Below are 25216 nucleotides of genomic sequence, written 5' to 3'. Positions count from 1 at the left end.
GATGTCAAGTATCCCCCTGCTCCAACATTTCAAACTGCCACAGGAAGAAAGCAGAAAGCTATAGAAGTCCATTTAAAAAAAAAGCAATATTCCTAACCTGACCAGAAATCTAAGAAACTAAGAGAAGTTCCAAGTGGCTTTGGAACCCAGTTCTCAATCTTTGCAAAAACTGAGATAAAAGTGCAAACTCAGAAGTTGCCTCTGGATCACAACCTCGAAACAGGATTAGCCTTAAACTGTTCTTGTTCATGAAGGGAGTTTCTACATTTTGAATTCACAAAAGACAGAGAACATTTCTGAGTTCCAGAAGTCTGCCAGGAAAGGGTGACATGTTACAGCCTGGTGGTGACGCTACCCCTCTCAGAGCCCCCAGCCCTGGCAGCACCCTCATGCCCTCCTGCTCCTTGAGGCTTAATGGACTGGTAAGGCCCACCGTCTTATTCTATGTAAGACAGCTCTGATGAACAGATATTTTAGAAAGCTTCACCTATCTACACACACCACATTATATAGTAAAATCAGGTACAAACTGAACTCACTCACTCCTAGCAGTAAAAGAGAGGAAGTCCAAACGAGACACTGCCTTACTTCTGAAGCAGGGCCAAGAAGAATACAACTGTGAGAATCCACATTAGATGCTGCCTTTTTGTCCACCTAGAAAGAAGACAGGTAGGCCACTAAGACACAGGTCAGGGCCCTTGGCCACACACCCTTCTCTCAGCTCCTTCCTCTCCTCCAGCCTCCACGGGTGATGCTCTCTCCTCTTCTCCTAAGTAATCCCTTCTTTCCTCTCCTGTTCTTCCCAGGTCTGGCACGAAGGATGTCACTGGCTGTTAACTGTTAAACACCAATAGAGGCCCCTTCCTTGTGGGTGATCGCCTAACACTCTGGTCTGCGTCTGGCCCCAGCTGAACGCAGCAAGATGACATGGCCCAGGCGGCACCACTGTTGGCTCACTCGTAGCCACCAGTCATCTAAAGAGACAATCGGGAAGCTGAACTAGACTTTCTGGGTAATGGACATAAATTATTCAGTGCTCCCACCTCCACAAATGTTTAAATAAACAAAAAAACATCTAATTTAGAAGGGAGAAAGGAGTACACTAAATTCCCAGTAACTCACACAGTATTCCAGAGATATGCTCTACAATGGCTGGGACGCTGGATCCAATGTCCAAAGACACAGGGCAGGAGGAGAAAGGCCAGACAAACCTGCTACTGGCAGCACAACTCTCACAGAACTGAGTCTTCCACCTATAGGTCCCAAAAGCAGGAGCCTCTTACCCTAATCTAAACCTCTGCACCCATCCAAGGGGCACAGAGTGTAGCAGAAGAAACCACTTTTGGACTGTAAACACCCCTCTTCTGAACGTCTTCACCATCTGCTTTTTCTGCTTTCAGTGGCCTGCCTGAGTGAACAGTCATTTGTACGTTAGCACGTGGATGCTCTTTATGGACAAACTAACACTCCAAGTCATATTTAACCAACTATTTCTTAAATAAGGTATCTGTCCATCAGACTCCACACTGCTCCAACTCCAAATAAGACATCTCAATTTCAAAGATCAGTTCCTGTAAGATTTACTTTACTTTGAAGATGTGAAAATAACATGCTATGGGAAGAAAACTGTTGATTTTATTGACATGTAAGTACCCAGAATTCATAGAAACAAAGAATAAAAAGATGTTTCCCAAGCAGACATATTCTGCCGAATTTTAATTCTACCCCATTCATCAATTTAGACATTAGGTATAGATAAAAGCCAAATAAAAACTAGCTCAAAATCAATGAACAGAACTGTCAGTGTGCCTTTCAGTATCTTTTCTACCTGCTGGTCACAGCCAGTTCTATTACTCCACAGGGTTCATGTACCTCCTCACAACTGTTTAAAATTAAATTACTGAGCTGGCCAGCCATGGAGCTGCCCTACCTTGGGTGGCTCAAGCAGGAGTTCATGGAAAGATCCAAGTCTTCCTCGGATGGCTTCTAGAACACTCTTGTTGACTGAACAAGCTGAATGAGTCATGCCTGGTGGGCAGATCTCTATATGGCCTTCAAATCTTGAAACAAAGCAAGTTAATTTTACTTACTATAATTTTAAAACAAATCATTCAAAGTGCTCCATATCAGCATGTAGGTATATACGTAATAACTATATAAATATATAATGATTATGCTAACGTTTCTGGAGGGATAGAAACAGGGCATAAGCCAGTGGGGATCAGCCAACATGACCTGAAATCCAAGGCCTACAGAAGTGAGAAATTATGTGTGATTTTTTCCCGTTCTCCTAAACCTTATGGCTCCTTGTGCCTGTTACAGTAACAGCAGGTCTCTAATCCAAAAATTTGGAACGTAAAAGGAGATGTGATCCCCAAAATGAAGGGCATTCCATCTGCCTGCCATTTAGGATGATAGTAATAAGCAGACCCTTATTTGTTCTATACAGTTTTTCTTGGGAGATCAATATAGTTTCCTACTTAAAACGCTTAAGTTACTTTTTAACCTAAAGCTCAATCTATACTCATTATAACCCACTCCTTACAGGAAAACAATTACAAGTGGAATGAGACTCCCAAATCCCAATTGTTGTGAGTGAGCACATGGAAAAGGGGTCCTCAAAGTAGGGGGAGAGGACATCAGGAAGGAAGGGCCTAAAAACATGGATATGCAGTTCAAATAAAAAGATACACTAGGGAGTAGTGTGTTAACTGGACATGAGTGCAAAAACATGTAGCCGATGGATTGAGCCTGCTTGAGCCTAAGTCCAGGTTTGCTCACCAGTTGTTTGCTCTAATATGGAAAATGGGAACCTCTAGAGTGTCTCTCCAAGGACTGCTGATACAGACAGAGGGCTGAGAACACCACCTGGCACAGAGCTAACACCTAGACAGTGAGGATTATGACTATTACTTGAAAATATTCTACATGTGTAAGTGATTTCTAACTCAGAGCTCCATGAAACTGCATTTGGAAACTCGATTACTGGATGAGGGAGAAGGGGAGGGGAAAAGCCTTTTGGTTTGATTATAGTGTTTTTTCATTTGCAAGCATTTTAATCATTTATGTGGCCAAATATAATTTTTATTTTTGGTCATTAGTTTCTAAGAAACCATGCTTTAAAGTTCTTTACAGCAGCTCCTAATTCCGTGAGTTTCTGCACACTTTCCTCTAGTGTTTTAAATTTAATTCATCCGGAAATTTATTTTTTATATAAAACAGTTGTAGACATGATTTTTTTCCCCAAGTGGACAGTCACTCTCTAAACTACATTTATAGAACAATCTACATTTCCCCATATATGTGAAAAATCATACAAAACCATACACTGAAAATTCCTTAAACATTCATATAAGATTTTATTTGTTCATCCAATACACATTTAATAAACATTTATGGACCCGCCTTGACTTACATATAATAGTCAATATCCATGGTGTTTAACAAGTCATATAACTAGTATCACACTGCTGTATTTATTGTAACAATGAGCCACTGTAATATGCAAGAGGCAATCTATATCATTGGTCGTACTCAAAATTTCTTGGCTGAAAGCAATCTACATATTCAATGCAATCCCTATCATAAACCAGTGGCATTTTCCATAGAACTAGAACAAATAATCCTTAAGTTTGTGTGGAACCACAAAAAAAAACCAAATAGCCAAAGCAATCTTGAGAAAGAAGAACAAAGCTAGAGGCATCACACTCCCTGATTTCAAAATACTACTACAAAGCTACCATAATGAAAAGAGTATGGTACTGCGATAGACCAACAGAACATAATTGAGAGCCCAGAAACAAACCCATGCTTACATGGTCAGTAAATATACAGCAAAGGAGGCAAGAATATGTAATGGGAAAAAAGCAGTCTCTTCAATAAATGGTGCTGTAATAATGAACAGCTACATACAGAAGAATGAAACTGGATCACAGTCTTACACCATACACAAAAATAAACTTGAAATGGATTAAAGATGTAAATATAAGACCTGAAACCATAAAATTCCTAGAAGAAAAAACATAGGCAGTAAGCTCTTGAACACTGGCATTGGGTAATTTTTTTTCTGGATGGCTCTCTGTGCAACAGAAACAAAAATAAAACAAGTGGGACTACACCAAACTAAAAACCTTCTGCACAGCAAAGGAAACGATCAACTAAACATAAGGCACCTACTGAATGGGAAAAGATACCTGTAAATGATGTATCTGCTAAGGGGCTAATATCCAAAATACATAAAGAATTCATACAAGTGAACACCAAAAATACTAATATGATTAAAAAATGGACACAGAACCTGAGTAGACATTTTTCCAAAGGATACATATAAATGGTCAAAAGACACATGAAAAGATGTCAACATCACTAATCATAGGGAAATGCAAATCAAAACCATAATGAGACATCACCTTACACCACTCGGAATGGCTAAGGTTAATAAAAACAACAACAACAAAATAACAAGTGTTGATGAGGATGTGGAGAAAGGGGACCCCCTGTACACTGTTGGTGAAAATGTAAATTAGTGCAGGCACTACGGAAAACAGTATGGCAGTTTCACAAAAAACTAAAGGCAGAAATAACACGTGACCCAGTAATTCTGCTTTTGGGAATTTACCCTAGAAAACAAAATCACTGATTTGAAAAAATAGGTGCATTCCTATGTTTATTGCAGCATTATTTATAATAACTAAGATATGAAAGCAACCTGGGTGTCCATCAACAGATAAATGGATAAAGATGATATTGTACATATATACACAACGGAGTATTAATATTATTCAGCCACAAAAAAGGAAAGCGTAACATTTGTGACAATATGGATGGACCTAGAGAGTAGTACTCTAAGTGAAATAAGCCACACAAAAAAAGACAAATAATTCATGATTTCACTTACATGTGAAATCTACAACACAAATGAACAAACAAAACAGATTCATAAACACAGAGAATAGTCTAGTGGTTGCATAAGGGTGGTGGTGGGGGGGGTTTGAGCAAAATAGATGAAGGGAATAAAGAAGTACAAACTTCCAATTATAAAATAAATAATCAATAAATACTGTAATATTATTCTTCCAAATATATATAAGAATTCACCAAATCCAAAACAAAAACCATGTTGAAACTGCAAGAAGCGCTATGTTATATTTAGAACTTAGATTTGGAAAGGTACATGGATGCTTTTAAGTTTTGGTTTCCCAGAGCATAGAGCATATAAAAAGTTATATTTGTACTATACTATAGTGATTAAAGTAGCTCTAAATCAGTGTCAGCACTCCAATTTCGTCTTTCTCTTTCAAAATTGTTTTGGCTATTGTATTTACTTTGAATTTCTATATAAGTCTTATAATTAGTTTTTTCATTTCTAAAAAACTCTGCTTGGGTTTTGATTAGAATTATATTGATTCTCCAGATCAGGTTGGGGAGAACTGACATTTCAACAATAATGAGTTTTCTAATCTATGAACACAGTAACTTTCTCCACTTATTTAGGTCACCTTTGATTTCATCAGTATTCAATGGTTTCAGCATTAAACCTTGCACACTTACTAGACTTACATCTAAGTATTTGTCTCTGTGCTCCAGTCAATGGTACTTCATAAAAACTCCAAATTGCAGCTGTTCATTGCTAGTATAAAGAAATGCAACTAACTTTCTAATACTGACCTATTTAATAACCTGCTATCTTGCTAAATTTACTTGCTAGTTCTGGGAGTTTTTTGTATATTCTTTAGGATTTTCTATGAAGACAATCCTGACATTTGTAAACAAATTCACTTTTATATCTTCTTTTCCAATCTGGATGCCCTCCTTTCTATCCCTCCCCTCCATTCCTCCCCCAAGCCCTCCCTCCCTCCCCTTCCTTCCCAGACCTCCAGCATGAGGCTGAAGAGGAAGGGTAATGGAGAGTATCTTTTCCATGTTCCTTGATTTTGGGGGATACTGTTTTAGTCTTTGACCATTGAGAAACAGGTTAGTGATGGGTTTTTTTCTTTAAGAGGGCTTTCTAAGTTTCCAAGGTCCTTTCTAGTACTAATTTGCTGTCGGGTTTTAACCATAAAGAAATTTAATGAAGTGATCACATGGTTCTTCTTCTTCAGACTGTTGATCTGAGTCACACTGATTGATTTCCATTAAAACTTAATTTTATAGAGCAGTTTTAGGTTCTCAGCAAATGAGGGAAAGGCACAAAGGCTGCCTGTGCACCCTCTGCTCCTACACAGGCAGTCACAGCCTCCCCCATGAGCAGCATCCCCTCCAGAGAGGTGCCTTTTGTTACAGTCCATGAACCCACACTGATAGATACATCATGGTCACCCAAAGTCTACAGTTGACATTACACTTCCCTCTTGGTGTTGTACATTCTATGGGTTTGGACAAACGTTTGATGAAATGTATCTATCATTATGGTATCATTCTGAGTATTTTCACTGCCATGAAAGTCCTCTGTGCTCTCTCTGTTCATCTCCTACCATGGCAAACCCCTGGCAACTACTGATCTTTTCCCTAACTCCACAGTTTTACCTTTTCCAGAATGTCATATAGTTGGAACCATAGTTTGTAGTCAGATTGCCTTCTTTCACCTAGTAATATGCATTTAAGGTACTTCCATGTCTCTTTATGACTTGACAGGTCATTCATTTTAGCTGAGTAGTATTTCACTGTCCGAACATACCACAGTTTAACTACTTCTCCACTAAAGGACATCTTGGTTGCTTCCGAGTTTTGGCAACTATGGATAAAGCTATTGTAAGCATTATACAAGTTTGTGTGAATATAAGTATTTACCTTCTTTGGGTAAATACAAAGTAGCATAATAGCTGAGTAGATGGAAAGAGGATGTTTAGTTTTATATATGAAATGGTCAAATTGTCTTTCAAAATGGTTGCAGCATTTTGCATTCCCACTAGCAACAAATGAAGAGTTCCTGTTACTCCACAATCTCACCAGTATTTCATATTGTCAATGTTCTGGATTTTGGCCATTCTCACTGATTGGTTTTTGAGGGATGAATGAGCCTTGCATTCCCAAGATAAACTACACTTGGTCATGATATATCACCCTTTCAATATAGTGCCCGGTTTAATTTGCTCATATTTTCTTCAGGAACTTTGCATCTAAGCTCTTGCGGGATTTGTTAGGTAGTTTTCTTTCTTGTAATATTTTTGTCCAGTTTCAAAGCAATACTGGCCTCACGAAATGAGTAGGAAAGTGTTCTCTCTTCTATATTCTAGTAGATTCTTACATGTTTGGTAGAATTCACCAATGAAGCTAAGCTGGCAGAGTGCTGTTAGAAGCTTTTAATTTATTTTTCTTTTTTTGGTATCATTAATATAAAATTACATGAGCAACACTGTACTTACTAGATTCTCCCCATTACCAAGTCCCCACCACATACCCCACTATAGTCATTGTCCATAAGCGTAGTAAGATGATATAGAGTTACTACATGTCTTCTCTGTGCTATGCTGCCTTCCCTGTGTCCTCCCCTACATTATGTGTGCTAATCATTAATGCCCCTTATCCCTTCCTTCCGATCCATCCTCCCCAGTCCCTTTCCCTTTTGTAACTGTTAGTCCTTTCTTGGGTTCTGTGAGTCTGCTGCTGTTGTTGCTTCAGTTAATGCTTTGTTCTTACGCTCCACAGATGAGTGAAATCATTTCGTACTTGTCTTTCTCTGCCTGGCTTATTTCACTGAGCATAATACCCTCTAAGCTCCATCCATGTTGTTGCAAATGGAGGGATTTGTTTTCTTCTTATGGCTGAGTAAATACTCTATTGTGTGTATGCACCACCCCTTCTTTATCCATTCATCTACTGATGGACACTTAGGTTGCTTCCATTTCTTGGCTATTGTAAATAGTGCTGCAATAAACATAGGGGTGCATATGTCTTTCTGAGACTGGGCTGCTGCATTCTTAGGGTAAATTCCTAGGAGTGTGGAATTCCTGGGTCAAATGGTATTTCTCTTTTGAGTTTTTTGAGGAACCTCCACACTGCTTTCCACAATGGTTGAACTAATTTACATTCCCAGCAGCAGTGTAGGAGGGTTCCCCTTTCTCCACATCCTCACCAACATTTGTTGTTATTTGTCTTTTGGATGCTGCCATCCTGAGTGGTGTGAGGTGATATGCCATTGTGGTGTTAATTTGCATTTCTCTGATGATTAGGGATGTGGAGCATCTTTTCATGTGCCTGTTGGCCAATTGAATTTCTTCTTTGGAGAAGTGTGTTCAGATCCTCTGCCCATTTTTTAAATTGGATTATTGGCTTTTTGTTTGTTGAGGTGTGAAAGCTCTTTGTATATTTTAGATGTCAACCCCTTATTGGATATGTCATTTATGAATATATTTTCCCATACTGTAGGATGCCTTTTTGTTCTACTGATGGTGTCCTTTGATGTACAGAGCTTTTTAGTTTGATGTAGTTCCACTTATTCATTTTTGCTTTTGTTTCCCTTGCCCGGGGAGATATGTTCATGAAGAAGTTGTTCATGTTTATATTCAAGAGAGTTTTGCCTATGCTCCTTCTAAGAGTTTTATGGTTTCATGACTTACATTCAGGTCTTTGATCCATTTTGAGTTTACTTTTCTGTATGGAGTTAAGACAGTAATCCAGTTTCATTCTCTTACATGTAGCTGTCCAGTTTTGCCAACACCAGCTGTTGAAGAGGCTATCATTTCCACACTGTATATCCATGACTCCTTTATTGTATATTAACTGACCATACATGCTTGGGTTAATATCTGGACTCTCTAGTCTGTTCCACTGGTCTATGGGTCTGTTCTTGTGCCAGTACCAAATTGTCCTGATTACTGCGGCTTTGTAGTAGAGCTTGAAGTTGGGAGGCGAGATCCCCCTGCATTATTCTTCCTTCTCAGGATTGCTTTGGCTATTCGGGATTTTTTGTGGTTCCATATGAATTTTAGAACTAATTGTTCCAGTTCGTTGAAGAATACTGTCGGTATTTTGATAGGGATTGCACTGAATCTGTAGATTGCTTTAGGCAGGATGGCCGTTTTGACAATATTAATTCTTCCTACCCAAGAGCATGGGATAAATTTCCATTTATTAGGGTCCTCTTTAATTTCTCTGAAGAGTGTCTTGTAGTTTTCAGAATACTGATCTTTCACTTCCTTGGTTAGGTTTATTCCTAGGTATTTTATTCTTTTTGATGTTACTGTGAATGGAATTGTTTTCCTGATTTCTCTTTCTATTAGTTCATCGTTAGTGTATAGGAAAGCCACAGATTTCTGTGTGTTCATTTTGTATCCTGCAACTTTGCTGAATTCAGTATTAGTTCTAGCAGTTTCGGAGGGGATTCTTTAGGGGTTCTTATGTACAATGTCATGTCATGTGCAAATAGTGATGGTTTGACTTCTTCCTTACCAATCTGGATGTCTTTTATTTCTTTGTGCTGTCTGATTGCCGTGGATAGGACCTCCAGAACTATGTTGAATAACAGTGTGGAGAGTGGGCATCCCTGTCTTGTTCCCGATCTCAGAGGAAAAGCTTTCAGCCTCTTGCTGTTCAGTATGATGTTGGCTGTGGGTTTATCACAGATGGCCTTTATTATGTTGAGGTACTTGCCCTCTATACCCATTTTGTTGAGAGTTTTTACTATGAATGGATGTCGAATTTTGTCGAATGCTTTTTCAGCATCTATGGAGATGATCATGTGGTTTCTGTCCTTCTTTTTGTTGATGTGGTGGATGACGTTGATGGATTTTCGAATGTTGTACCATCCCTGCATCCCTGGGATGAATCCCACTTGGTCATGTAAAGGATCCTCTTGATATATTTTTGAACTTGGTTTGCTAATATTTTGTTGAGTATTTTTGCATCTATGTTCATCACGGATATTGCTCTGTAGTTTTCTTTTTTGTGGTGTCTCTGCCTGGTTTTGGCATTAGACTGATGCTGGTATCGTAGAATGAGTTTGGAAATATTCCCTCCTCTTCTATTTTTTGGAAAACTTTAAGGAGAAGGGATATTATGTCTTCTCTAAATGTCTGATAAAATTCAGCGGTGAATCCATCTGGTCTGGGAGTTTTGTTCTTAGGTAGCTTTTTGATTACCGATTCAATTTCTTTGCTGGTAATTGGTCTGTTTAGATTTTGTTTCTTCCTGGGTCAGTCTTGGAAGGTTGTATTTTTCTAGAAAGCTGTCCATTTCTTTCTTATGGGTTATCCAGTTTGTTAGCATATAGATTTTCATAGTATTCTCTAAAATTCTTTGTATTTCTGTGGTGTCCGTCACGATTTTTCCTTTCTCATTTCTGATTCTGTTTATGTGTGCAGATTCACTTTTTTTCTTAATAAGTCTGGCTAGGGGCAATCTATTTTGTTTATTTTCTAAAGAACCAGCTCTTGGTTTCATTAATTTTTTCTATTGTTTTATTCTTGTCAAGTTTATTTATTGGTTCTCTCATATTCATTTTGTCCCTCCTTCTGCTGACTTTGGGCCTCACTTGTTCCTCTTTTTCCAGTTCTAAAAATTGTGACTTTAGACTATTCACTTGGGATTGTTCTTCCTCCTTTAAATAGGCCTGGATTGCTATATACTTTCCTCTTAGAACTGCCTTCGCTGCGTCCCACAGAAGTTGGGGCATTGTGCTGTTGTTGTCATTTGTCTCCATATATTGCTTATTTTTGTTTTAATTTGGTCGTTTCATTGATTATTTACGAGCATGCTGTTAAGCCTCCATGTGTTTGTGATCCTTTATGTTTTCTTTGTACAATTTATTTCTAGTTTTATAACTTTGTGATCTGAGAAGCTGGTTGGTAGAATTTCAATCTTTTTGAATTTACTGAGGCTCTTTTTGTGGCCTAGTATGTGGTGTATTCTGGAAAATGTTCCATGCGCACCTGAGAAGAATGTGTATCCTGATGCTTTTGCGTGTAGATGTCTGTTAGGTCCATCTGTTCTAGTATGTTGTTCAGTGCCTCTGTGTCCTTACTTATTTTCTGTCTGGTGGATCTGTCCTTTGGAGTAAGTGGTGTGTTGAAGTTTCCTAAATTGAATGCATTGCATTCTATTTCCTCCTTTAGTTCTGTTAGTATTTGTTTCACATATGTAAGTTCTCCTGGGTTGGGTGCATATATATTTCTAATGGCTATATCCTCTTGTTGTACTAACCCATTTATCATTATGTAATGTCCTTCTTTGTCTCTTGTTATTTTTTTGTTTTGAGGTCTATTTTGTCTGATACAAGTACTGCAACACCTGCTTTTTTCTGCCTATTGTTTGCATGAAATATCGTTTTCCATCCCTTCACTTTTCGTCTGTGTATGTCTTTGGGTTTGAGGTGAGTCTCTTGTAGGCAGCATATAGATGGGTCTTGCTTTTTTATAAATTTAGGCAGCATATAGATGGTTCTTGCTTTTTTATCCACTCTATTACTCTGTGTCTTTTGATTGGTGCATTCAGTCCATTTACATTTAGGGTGATTATCAAAAGATATGTACTTACTGCCATTGAAGGCTTTGAATTCATGGTTACCAAAGATTCAAGGATAGCTTCTTTACTATCTAACTGTCTAGCTTAACTCACTTATTATACTATTATAAACACAGTCTGATGATTCTTTATTTCTCTCCCTTCTTTTTCTTCCTCCTCCACTCTTTATAGGTTAGGTGTTTTATTCTGTACTCTTTGTGTTTCCTTTGACTGATTTTGTGGATGGCTGATTTTATTTTGCATTTAGTTAGTATTCGGTTGGTCTACTTTCTTTGCTGTGGTTTTATTTTCTCTGGTGACATCTATTTAGCCTTAAGCATACTCCATCTAGAGCAGTCCCTTTAAAATACACTGTAGAGATGGTTTTGTGGGAGGTAAATTTCAACTTTTGCTTATCTGGGAATTGTTTAATCCCTCCTTCAAATTTAAATGATAATCGTGCTGGATACATTATTCTTCATTTGAGGCCCTTCTGTTTCATTGCATTGAATGTATCATGCCATTACCTTTTGGCCTGTAAGGTTTCTGCTGTGAAGTCTGATGATAGCCTGATGGGTTTTCATTTGTAAGTGATCTGTTTTCTCTCTCTAGTTGTTTTTAATACCCTGTCCTTGTCTTTGATCTTCGCCATTTTAATTATTATATGCCTTGGTGTTGTCCTCCTTGGGTCCCTTGTGTTGGGAGATCTGTGGATTTCCATGGTCTGAGAGAACATTTCCTCCCCCAGTTTGGGGAAGTTTTCAGCAATTATTTCTTCAAAGACATTTTCTGTTCCTTTTTCTCTCTCTTCTTCTGGTACCCCTATAATGCGAATAGTGTTCCGTTTGGATTGGTCACACAGTTCTCTTAATATTCTTTCATTCCTAGAGATCCTTTCATCTCTCTCTGCCTCAGCTTCTCTGTATGCCTGTTCTCTGATTTCTAGTCCATTAACAGTCTCTTCCATCTCATCCTGTCTGCTCTTAAGTCCTTCCATTGTTTGTTTCATTTCTGTTATCTCTCTCCTGAGTTCATCCCTTAGCTCTTGAATATTTCTCTGTAGGTCCCTCATCATGCTTATGACTTTTATTTTGAATTCTTTTTCAGGAAGATCGGTGATTTCAGTCTCACCAAGCCCTCTCTCTGGACTTTGAGGGATTTTGGACTGAACAAGGTTCTTCTGCCTTTTCATGGTGATGTGAGTGGTCACTGGAGAGTGGCATGTGTGTCAGCTGGGAGAACAAAGTCCCTTCCTGCTTGCCGGTCGCCGTGTCTGTCTCAGCTCTCTGTGCCAGTTACCCACACACAGGGAGCAGCCTCTGGTTAATCCCCTAAACTGCTGTGGGTGGGGCGGCCCTCAGGATGGCCTAGGGCACTAGCGGGGGTTGCAGGCGAACTGCACATGTTCTGCTGCAAGAACAGAGCCCGTCGCGCCTTCTGGACTCTGCGCCTGTCTCCACTGTCTGTGCCAGTCAACCACACGCAGTGAGCTGCCTCTGGGTCTGGGCTGGTTAGCCGTGTGCAGGGAGAAGCCTCTGTGTTAAGCTGTGTGGTTGCTGTAGGGGGGACTGCTCCCTGGCTGTTCTGCAGCAATGGCAGGTCAGCCAGTTTGCTTGCAGTGCCATCAAGGGGGAAGGAACGGCAGGCTGCTTATCGCCGTGAGGGTCCTTGGAGCTGCATTGCCATGCAAGGAGTTAAGGCACCTGAAATTCCTTAAAGTTCCCAGCCTGCTGGGCTGAGTGTGCCAGGACAATTTTCCCACCTGTTAAATCCCTGTCCCTTCAAGACTTTTAAAGTGCCTGCTTTTCTTTTGTCCCAGGGTAGCCGGGTGTGGGAACCTGTTCACAGTCTTAGTCTTGGATTTTGCTCTTCTGCTCCTCTAATATCCAAAGCACCATGCAATGTGTGTCTGTGCTCCTGGGGCAGATTACTAGGGCTGGTTGTTTAGCAGTCCTATGTTTCCACTCCCTCCCTACTCTGATTCTTTTTCTCCTGCTGATGAGCTGGGGTGGGGTAGTGCTTGGGTCCTACCGGGTCACGGCTTTGTATCTTACCCTTTTCCGTGGGATACTGAGTTCTTGCAGATGTAGATGTAGCCTGGCTGTTGTACTGTATCTTCTGGTCACTCTTTTAGGAACAGTTGTATTTGCTGTATTTTCAAAATATGTATGGTTTTGGGAGATTTCTGCCACCCTATTCATGCTGCCATCTTTTTTCATAAGAAGCTTTTAAATAGGAATTAAATTTCTTCAACAGATTCAGGACTGTTTATGCTGCTGCTTTTTGAAGTGAGTTTTGGCAGTATTACTCCTCTAAGGAAGTCATCCATTTCACCTAAGCTGTTGAAATTGTTTAATGAGCTATTTGTAGTATTCTCTATTCTTTTAATATCTGTAAGGAATGCAGTTATGCCCCTGCTTTCATTCCAGTTAATTATAATTTGTCTCTTTTACTTTTTCTTAGTCTGACTAGAGATTTACTAATTTTATTGATCTTTTCAAAAAAAACAGCTTTTAGTTCACTGATTTTCTGTACTGTTTTTCCCTTCTCAATCTGATTTTGCTTTTAATTTTATTATTTTCTTCATACTACTTGCTCTGGGTTGAATTTGCTCTTCCTTTACCAGTTTCTTAAGGTGGGGACTTAGATCACTGACAAGTCTTTTTTCCTTCTAATATAAGCATTTAATGCTATAAATTTCTCTCTACTGCTTTTACTATTTCCTACAAACTTTGAGATGCTCTGTTTCCATTATCAATTAATTAAAAATATTTTCTCATTTCTCTTGTCATTGCCTCCTTGACACTCGGGGTTATTTAGAAGTGTACTGTTGTTTCATTTCCAGAGATCTGTGGATAGTCCAGAAATCTTTTTTATTGATTTCTAATTTAAACCTATTATGGTCTGAATACATACTTCATGTAATTTTTTTTTATTATTTTAACTTGTTAGTCCTTTTTTTATGACTGAGATCTGGTCTACCATGGTAAAAGTTCCAGGTGCACTTGAAAATTATATGCATTCTGCTGTTGATGGGGGAACGTTCTATAAGTGTCAATGGGGTCAAGTAGACTGCTGTGTTAGTTCCAGTCTTCTATATCCTTACTGATTTTTAGTCTAAATGTGTCAATTTCTATCAGAGTAGTTCTAGACATGCAGAAAAACTGCAAACGCAGTACAGGGTTTCCATATAAGCCTTGCCCAGTTCCCCTATTGTCTTACATTAGCATGATAGATTTGTCACAATTGATGAACCAACACTGATAACATAAAATCCACACTTCATTCAGATTTCCTTAGTTTATAAGCCTACAGTTTTTTCTTCGTTCCAGAACCCCATCGAGGATATCACATCAGATTTAATCACCATGCCTGTCGCTGCCTGTTGGCTGTCCTGACAGTCACTTGTACTACAGGTTGGGTGTTTTGCAGATGATGTTCTCAACTGGAATCTGTCTTACGTTGTTCCCATGACCACGGGTCTCGGAAAGGAGGCCCACACTTTCTTTATGTCTGGTTTTGATAAACTCCACGCAAGGGATCTGCCCCAGAGTGGGAACCCAGATGGACTCTGAGGCCTTGCATGCTGGAGACGTGCCTTTCTTGCCCTTATGTATCAATGATCAAAAACAGTACTTCAGGGTTACAACCCCACCTCTTGTTTTTCAGTATTTATTTAGCTTTATAAATGAGATGTCTGGCAATCTGATTTGCTTTGCTGTTAACCCATTGTTTCTTATCAAAATACTTTTAAGATTTAGATTTACCCTTTATCCTTGGGATTCAGAAATCTCATCAGAGTAAGGCTAAGATCTGATAGTGCCCCCACCCACCCCTCCCCGCTTTAATTTAATCTTGCCTAGTATTGTGGCAGGTAATAGAGGGATGCAGGTGGATAGAGTTCAGGGCCCCTCTAAGGTTCAAAAAGCTCCAATCAAACTCAGCCACTCAAAAAGTGCACTTAGTTATTAGACAGACCTCAGCTCTGATTGGTTATACCCTGTGCAAACAAAGCATTATACTTTCAATCAATCAAGAGTAGGTTGTGATGTCATCAGTTCAGTTCTCTATTTAGTCCAGGGAGGGTGGGACTTCTTCCTCTCAGGAAGCAGTATAAATCCCAGACTTATCAGGGTTACCTTCCCTTGGAGCCCCTCCTGAGTAGCAGCGGCTTTTTCTTTTCACTCATTAAAAGAGCTTTGCTGGTTGCTTCATACTCATCTCCTGCCTTCATTCTTCATCGCCTCCAAGACACAATCCTGGGAAAAAGCAGTGTTCTCAGCTGGTAGAAGTATTTGATAAACCTTTGTGGTATGAAGACAAGTTTCTTCTTCTCAGAAATTTTCTTCTATTATTTCTTTTATTGTTGAATCTTCTCTCGTTGCTCTAAGTTGTGCAATTATGTTTTGTTTTCTCTTCCATTTCCAAGCATGTATCCTTTTTCTCAGGTCTATTCCTTTCTCAAGTCAGGGTAGTAGATATAAACCTCATAGCACCACTTCATGTGGTTTTAAACACTTTAAGATATGGTGTAACTGACTTGAAGCCTGAGTAGCAAGATGACAGTCCTGCACCGTTTGTTTAATACTGGAAGTTATTGGTTACATTATTCAAAATACAACTTACTGGGGAAGACACAGACACACTCCAAATGGTAGGCACAATCTCAGAATTACAATGTAGGGGAAGCAGTACTGCCACACTGGCTTCCTATTACCATTAATCAAAGATTAAACAAATCAGGAATCGAGAGATCAGGAATTTGGGATGTAGTATGGTTGTGTTCACTATGCTAAAAACCAAACTTATACCATTAAAAGTAAATCCAGAAAACCCTGGATGGCTGACATTTTCATATGCTGAGAGTAGTGCTCCCCCTTCTTGCCCTCTGGCTTACAGGATGGATCCACAAGAAAATACAAATTCTAATCTTTAAACCATATACTCCTAGAACATTTACATATTCATACCTCTTCAAATTCTCATGCTCCAGGGAACAATTCAAAAACTCGGACAATTAGTAAGAAAATTAGTATCAGACATAAACTGTAAATAATACACAAACATCAGATGGCTGGTTCAGGGGCACACACATGGGAAAAACAGACTATATTTTTAATTGAAAAACTTAGCACAAATTTTTCCTTAATATCTCAAGCCATCAGCCCATCCATTCACAACAGCCTCATGAACTGCAGTGCCCTCAGATGTGAACCATCCCACTCCCCCCTCAAAAAAAGCCAATCTGAAGACTCAAGTTAGCATGTGTAGGGTAGACTCACAAGACGTAAAGATTCCCTGAATCACACATAGAGGAGTGGGGCCCACCAACAAGGAGGATACCTATTTTCAATTTCTGTAAGCAAGAAATAAGCTTCTCTTATGTTTCAGCATTACATGTTCTTCATTTATTACAGTACTTACGATAGTAGCATTTTCATAACTACTATAAAAACCCGTGACTAGAATCCACATATTGCCAATAGAGTTCACCAAGTTATATTTTTCAACTGCATCCCTGTGTATTGCACTCATAGAGCTAACTCAAGAATTTATATAGCAGAAAGATTCAGCACCTGAAACTCAATAATATTGTAGTTTATTAACTGACATCTTAACCCTTAGCTTGTAAAATATCGAGAATCAAAACAAAATGGCTCATTTTTGTAAGGTAAGAGGAAAGCTTACGTTGGCCGTCGTGTCTCAAGTAAAGTCAGCAATATCTGGATTGCACTGACTATGGCTGATTCATTTTTCTCCTTGTGGAAAATATTTGATAGAAGCTGCTCTATAATTTCTTGTCTAGGGAAACAAATGGAAGATCAAATGCTAATTGTAACATCATTCAACAGTAACAACTTCAGAGAAAAAGATCATGGTACCAGTAAGACAAGCTTTACACAAGAGTTCAACCTCACTTGGACATACTTGTTTTATTTAGTAATATTTTATTTTTAGTACATTTGTTAAAGTAGGCAAGTGCTGCTTATTATAAACGTAACTCTCCCATTTTTATATTCCTACCTCCTTCCCTCAGCAACATCGTCTGGGTCTGCTTGTCTTTGAGAGCCAACAAATATTTCAAGACTGAAAATCACCCTCCCACTCAGACCAGGATGACGGTGGTGGTGGTGGTGGTGGTTGGGTTGGAGGTGGTATTAAGACTTAGAACCCTTCATCCCACAAATTTTTTCAAATGGCTGATTAGAAATCATAAATATTTTCCCACAAAGGCATTAATATATAATTAACAGAGATCTAAAATAGGTAAAAGAGAAGCTCAACTGCTGCATTTTCCCCTAAAATTAGAATTTAGTAAATCAAAATAATATGATGGCAATGAAATGGGTTTGCCTGAACTACTGCCCAAAAAGTATTCTTTGCAGGTTCTTCCCATTACACTTCACCCACACATATGCAAGTTCACAACTAATGTAAAACATAAGGGTAACCTCTTAGGTAAATTTATATGGACATTCTCAAGGAAAACCTGTTTCTTGAGATCTTAGTAACTTTCACAATCCACGTGGATTAAGAAATGGGCTCTCCCTTATAATGTGACAAACAGCCGGGTCATCCCTGTTGCTCCCCTGAGATACCATGCATCCCACGGTATGGATGTGCTCCCTGCATCCGAACACCAACTCCCCTGGCCAGGCCAGAGCAGCAAGGAGGAGACGATCTCTATTCAGGGAGGCAAATAAAAACTGGTATATAACCTGACTTTAGAGGATCCCCTCACAGGAAGTAACTTTCAAGTATTCCCAGACAAGCACTAAATTGTGAGATCCCTACCCAAAACAGTAAAAGTCACAAACAGCAGCCTATAGAATAAATATTAGTTTGGGGATTGAGTTCTGGAAAACAGATGGCTTTCTGACAGTATACATGTATATTCTTCAAATTAACAGCCTCAGCTACGGCATCTAACAGCAATGCATTCAGGCATAGTGTTCTTATTTGTCAGAGAGCAGTATCATACTCTCGAAGATACTGATGCCTGAAGGGAGTGGCTAGCAAAAAGGCCCACACTTTTTCATGGATGCATCAAATTGGAAGTCTACTGCAGGCATGAAAGCATTCTATGAGTGGACAAAAATGACAGAATAACCAGCAAAAGTCTGATGGTCAAGATGCAACACAGTAGCTGAGCCATATTCTGAGCCTTATCTGAACATACAAGTATCACCAAATACAGAAAAAAAATTATAAACTGAAGAACTGAGCTCATCAAACACAATAAAAGGAATGCCTTCAGATTCTTTAAATAATGAGTTAATTTACATGCAATAGACAATATATTCACTGACACATTTTAAAACACAGAGTTCTTAGATGAGCATCGGTACACACAGAACATGAGCTGTTTTATTCATGAAGTCATCCAGGGTCATCACCCATGACTCTGAGACAAGGCTTACTTCTGTTTTGGATTTTTATCTGGGCAGGCAGAGGCAAGACTCCCTTCCATACTCTAACCAGCTCAAGTGGGATCAAGCTCTAATTCATTCTAAGCTCATTAGTATCAAGAATTAAGAGCTGCACAATCCAACCCCCCCAACACAGTTTCTAAAGGAACTTTGGAACTTCAATATTCTCCACACAGCCACTAAACTGACTACATTCAATTTAAGCCCAGATTGCCTCCCAAGCTAATCTTCAATATTTAACACTGCAGTGCGTATTCTTAGAACCCGTTTGGTACCCCTCCCCTCACCCTTACCACTCTCCTTAACCTTAGCTCATTTCAAACTTTTCCTTAAGTGCTAGCCTACACTTATAAACACGGTGTTTATATATACAGTGACACCCAACCTACAGCCTGTTTGGCATTACAATATAAAGAGTTAACTCATCTGTTTACATACTTTGTATTGCCAGATTGGCCTAATAATATAATGTTATTAGATAGTAATTTATCAGGTATATACAATATTACATATTATGTGATAACATATCAAATATATACAAGATGCTATGATGATTAATAAAAGTTTACTAAGCTAAGAAGCCTTCTATCATTGTATTTTCTCAATCAAAAGATACTAAAAGAACCACCATAATGTGGCAGCATGTCTGATAAAAGGTGCTGATTCCCAAGAAGAGTGTGGGACACACAATTTTAGAGTATGTCTCCCCACTACTAAGTGCAGTGAAGGTTTAAACTTGGCAACATAATGAAGGCCCCTCACTCATCAGGTCCATGGGCATTTGAAGAAATTCACTCCTAACATTTAATGATGTCAATTCTGAGCATGCACCTGTCTACACTGAATTACACACAGCTGCCTGACTCGGAACTAGTCACACAGCCTGAAATGTAACAGCCAGTACACATACAGGCTCCGATGGCCAGACCCCACATTTGGTCCAAAGAGCTGGTGTGACCAGAGGGCCACACTGGCCCTGAAGAACCAAGTGATGACTCCCGTCAACCTGACACATAGGGTGAACTCGAACATTCAACTGTCCAGGAAAGGAGTCATTCACCACACGTAGCCACTAAACATTTAAAATGCTAACTCGTGTGACTTGACCTGTACTAAGTATAAAATAACACTGGGTTTCCAAAACTTTGTACAAGGAGAAGAATTAGAAGATCTCAGTAATATTTTAAATGAACTTAGGTTGAAATATTATTTTGTAACTATTAAGTAAAATAAATAATTATTAAAATTAATTTCACCTATTTTTTACTTTAATGCGGTTACTAGAAAATTTATAATTATGTGTGACTTCTATGAGCACTGCCATCAACCATATGAAATTCCTGATAGCCTACATTTTTTTTAAACCTACTCAAATGGCAATTTTGCATGGTTCAAGCCAATACTACAATGATTAGGATTCGAGTGTGGAATGTCTTGTATATTACAAAAGGAGTATACATGCCATTATGTCAATAATAAATGAAATGGGGCAGGTAAAATGACATTTCCTCAGAAGCAGATAATCTCTTTTAAGTTTTGCTACTTCAGAGAACTATCAACGTAACTTTACTTCTCAGAAGAGTTAAAACAAGAGACCTTGTCTCTAATTTGTTCCTTGTTTGTCTCATACTTACCAAGTAAATCATATACAACAAATGTTATTCTAATAAAAGGGCCTTCAGGTAGCAAAAGATGTAAACAAGCCTCAATAAACAGGAGGTTGTACACTAACAAAGTCAATAAAAAGAACAAAAACAGTAAATTGGAGGAAGATTGCCATTTGTACTTAACAATGCTGACTGTATGCACTCTTTCCAGTCATTCAAAATGGGGAAATGCCTGAGTTTTCTTTATTAGAAAAACTTTCAGCTGTATGGACATAGGTCAAATGTATGCCTCAGGCTTGATGGTGAATATGCTTTCTGAGTATGTATGAATTTAGAAAAACTAGTACACGCACATTGGCCACTCACAAATTTCAAAAGCCATCCCCCGGCTGTCTTCCATTTAAAACATGAGAAGCCTGTTCATAAAGAATTGTCTAAAAATAAGAGCAGAAGTAGCACCAGAAAACAAAACATACAAGACATGTAACTCTTCAAATCCCATCTGCTCAGGTTGCCCCCAGTCACATGCCAAAGTATAGTAAGTAAGCCCAAGAAAAGCTTCTGATAAAAGCTGCAGATGAAAATGAGTTAGTTCCTATACAGGACTATTCACCACCAAAGACCTGAGGGAGGAGGCAGTGACCACAGTTGCAATGTGGCTGCCCCATCTCACAATGGCTTTATAGAATTCTAGGTCACAACTATTTGAGAAGTCCAGAGTCTACATATAAATTTCATTTATTTACATTCTTACCCTGTAGTTCACTGGGCATCACAAGTGGCTGAGATCAGATAAGCAGGTTTTCCTACCTGCTCACACACTAAAGGTAATTTTTCCAGGGACACAATTCCCACATAAGGAACCCTTACCAACCACTCATAATGGTAACATGTCAAATAGAGCCAATGTAAAAAAATAACAAGAACAGAGTTTTAAACATACTTTTCTAGAGTGGCAAGCAGAGGATCTGGTTCAGTACTGTTCTGAATTTGTAACATCTGGTCTCTGCTCAGGCGAACAATTTCACAAAGTGACTGCGATGCATTAGAATGGCGCTAAAGGAAAAAAATACAGTTTTAACTGTAAAACATGTCAGAAGTCAGATTTATAATTAAAAAGGGAGGAAATTGCTTAAGAAATAACACAAATTAACAGTGGTCATAATAAGCTGTAGTAAAAAGTCAAGTTCAAAAGAAGTAACATGTAAAAAGCACGGTATCTTCTTCTGGCAGGCTAATGAGCTTCACTTAACAATACTGCACAGTACCTATGACTATGTGTAGGGGATGTAATCAAAATTCTGGCAAGGAAAAATTTCTACAATTGAATACTTGAAAAAAAAAACAGTACCCAAATTATATACTTTCATCAGCATACAAAGATGCACACACATCTATGATTTAGGGAGAAGAAAAAAGACAAATATAGCTTTCTGGAATATATTACCAACTGGTAAACAATATCACACATTCTCCCAGCGTGCAGTTGTTTACCTGACAGACGCTCTCAAACCTCAGCACTCAAACACGGTACCTCCAGCGGCAAGCTGCACTGAGCATAACCGAGCATGCTGCCGACTGGGCAGTGTGTGCCCCGCACAGTGAGACAAGGGTACTCCAGTACAGGTAGCACACGCAGCAGGGCATCAAAATCCACTGACGGGAATCAGGAGCCTACCATTTCCTTAATAAATATAAGCTGGTCAATGTGATTTCAGCACAACTTACACTTAAAACAGAAGTGTCAGCGGAACTGTCCAAAAGACAAAATTAACTTTTTTGCCCAGTCAAGTAGGGGAAGCACTGATGCCCAGATGCAATCTGCCCTCTCCTTTTTCAAGTTCTCCCTGACCTGGCAGACAGGTGTACCATCCTACTGAGCATTCAAATTCTTCTGCTAGAGAACATGAACCTAGTAAGGAGTGAGGCTGCTCCACAGACACGCAGTCCCTGTGAATGGGGCAGGCCATACACCCATAACTGGGGAAGTGTGCTGGGGAACCACCAGTTCCCCTGGCCACGTGAGGTGGGATCACTGCCCTCCCCAGACCACAGGGTTCTCCTTAGTGGAGGCACGCGCACTGCAGCACTGACACGCATACATACTGGGATGTGCTCTGAATGTCAACAGTTAACACCACTGCAGGGGAGCACATGCTGTATGGTCCCAAAAGCAAAGCCCCTTTAATCGTTGGCTCTTTTGTGGGGTTTTTTGGCAGGGGCAGGCTGGGGGGCGGGGTGGGGGGGGGCTTGTTTTAGATTAATTTCAGGTACCAAACATTTTTGAATGGACCAAAGCAAAAGGGGATAGGTCCATCTTAGAGAATTCATGTGAGAGAAAACCCTCTGGCTATACCCTTCTTCCTTCACACTGTTTCTCATGCTCGCTCTCCAATCTAACCTGCAACCTAGAGGTGTACGAGGGAGCCCCCCATGCCTCATGACATGCTCAGCATCTTCTTTAAACTAGCTCCTTTACAGATACTAGGTCGAGCCGCATGGCTGTTGCCTCCGTATCCTGGCAGTTCCATACATCTTGGCCCACTACTGAAGGTGGCAACAAGAGGGGCAGTACAGAAGTGAAGTGATGGCCTCCTCTACAGAGGCACGCCGGCTCATCCTGACGCCCCCAACCTGACAGGCATCTCTCAGCACAGAGCTCGGTCCACAAACCCCAGAGCAGCTTTAATCCTTTTGCCAGCTCAATCTTTAGCACCTGCGACAAAGCCAAACCTGTCAGAGCACAGAAGCCTGGGCCAGGGAAGTAGAACGGCCGAGAATCTGTCACCCTAGAGGTTCAGTGGTGACCAAGATCCTGCTGGAAAAGCTTTAGCCAAAACAGGAAAAACAAATGCAGGTGTGGTCACATCATCCGGGCTAAAGACGGATATATGGAAAAAAAAACGAAGTGTGGACAAAGGAGGATTGTAACAAAGGCAAGCTGATTCAGCAAAAAATCCCAGCTCTAGAAAGATGATGTGCTGTTTTCCACATTTCTGGAAATATTCTGGGTATCAGCAAAATGTAGTATTTTTTAAAGCTTTCTGTTTTCAGAAAATTGTCAACTATTATCACTATTCTGCCTGCCTTCTACCTTTGTGTTTCATACAATTATGCTCTGTGCCCAAATAAACACGTTTTGTTTTGTTTTTTAATCAAGTTCACACAGTCACACAAAAGAACTTACATCTTCTTCTTGCGATGGATGAACTATTTCCACAAGCCTCTGGATAATTTTCTCCTCATTTAACCACTGTAAAACACATTGTAGAAGTAATCATAGCAATGAGTGGCTCTTGTTCAAGCCCCAATGAAGATTAACATACTTGGAAATATCCATCACATTTTAAGTAGAATGTTACAGGTTTCTCTGGACTTTGAACACTACAGGAAATTAAAAGTCCCCCAAGGAAAATGCCAGTGAATATATTATTTTAATAGTCAACAGTACCAATTACTCCCCAAATTACAATACCCCTATACAAAACCTTATACACAGTCATGGGATAATTTTCAAACACTGAGAACTAAAGGGTCTGCATTTTCGTTACTAAGGGGAATTTGTGTGTGTGTGGAGGGGGTGGCTATAAAAAGGGTGGAATTTATACATTTTCTGTAAGAGAGTATTCACATTAAGAGAGCTTCATTCAGGAAGACTGAGAAAAGCAGTATTTAGATCAAGTGCCTGGATTAACACACATGACAAACTTTTAGACCCCAAAGCCACCTCTGCTACAGGAGACGTGGGGCTTGGCGGACAGGGGTCACCAGAGAAGCAAAGTCCCTCTCCTGTCACATGTTAGTGAAGAGCTATTATCATGACCAGGACAATCTCTTCTTCATCTACATAGGAAACATCACCATGAATGAAAACATGAAGGGGATGAGAAGAATAATTAATGAAAAATCAGCTGGTGGAACACCCATCCCACAAGGGCCAGAAACAACATAATAAACAAGATGCCTAGGAAAGCATGCCAAAAACATCCCTAAGGGTAAGGGGGAGGCCGGTGGGCAGGGGCCAAGATGGCAAGACAGCAACAGTCTGCCAAAGGCATCACTGTCTCCAGATGAAGGAAACTGTGCCAAGAGAAAATGCAAACTAAAGCTATCAGGAGAGCACCACAAAGGCAGAGACCTGACTTTACATGTTAACATCTGTCTTAAAATGGGCACAGGAATCACCCTCCCAGGGATTCTTACTAAAATGCAGACTGGTTCAGTAGAGCAGGGGTGAGAGCTAAGGCTGTGTGGGTCTCTAACAAGCTCCGGGGGATGTTTGGGAGCACACCTGGAGTAGCAGTGTCCTGAGACAGAGCCGATAACACCTGTATGGAAGGGGTGGGGCAGAGGGTTCTGACCACCACAGGGGAAAGCAGGAAGCTTTGTGGGCAGTGAACTGATTAGCCCCCACACCTACTGCCTCTGCAGCTATTATCAAGCACCTACATTTCAAGCCCATTTTTGGACTAATCCTCCCATGTTTGGCCCCCAAGTCAAAGTAAGACATTTAATTCAGGAGTTTCTAACTACCCTCCCCCAATCTAGGCCTTTACCAACTACCTATCACTATATCCCTCCAGAAGCCAATCCACTCCTTTGAAAATGGTCCCTAAAATTCAACCCAGAAATGACCAAAGGAATTCCAATAACTGAATAACTGCTCCCTATAATAACCTGAATATAAAGGTGGACCTCCCCCTTGTCCTCAAGACTTCCCTGGAATCTTTTATGCCCTCT

At 39.7% G+C, this 25216-nt stretch overlaps 1 protein-coding gene across 16 annotated transcripts in view; it reads right to left on the bottom strand.

Annotated features, from left to right (window-relative positions):
• Positions 1 to 25216, bottom strand: part of PPP6R3 (protein phosphatase 6 regulatory subunit 3) — a 150147-nt gene that overhangs the window by 49720 nt on the left and 75211 nt on the right. For 9 of the 16 annotated variants that reach the window (XM_057506682.1, XM_057506674.1, XM_057506676.1 and 6 more), the window contains 5 exons: positions 23664 to 23729; positions 21420 to 21532; positions 17128 to 17241; positions 1931 to 2060; positions 544 to 654 (listed from right to left, as the gene is read on the bottom strand). In XM_057506682.1, the coding sequence (XP_057362665.1) occupies positions 544 to 654; positions 1931 to 2060; positions 17128 to 17241; positions 21420 to 21532; positions 23664 to 23729 (534 nt within the window). The remainder of the gene's footprint in view (positions 1 to 543; positions 655 to 1930; positions 2061 to 17127; positions 17242 to 21419; positions 21533 to 23663; positions 23730 to 25216) is intronic. The other 7 variants (XM_036875997.2, XM_036875999.2, XM_036875995.2 and 4 more) reach the window with 2 other exon arrangements.

Source organism: Manis pentadactyla, chromosome 9 (assembly GCF_030020395.1).
Source record: "Manis pentadactyla isolate mManPen7 chromosome 9, mManPen7.hap1, whole genome shotgun sequence".
NCBI classification, from domain to species: Eukaryota; Metazoa; Chordata; class Mammalia; order Pholidota; family Manidae; genus Manis; species Manis pentadactyla.
This window is presented reverse-complemented; position numbering and strand designations above follow the sequence as displayed.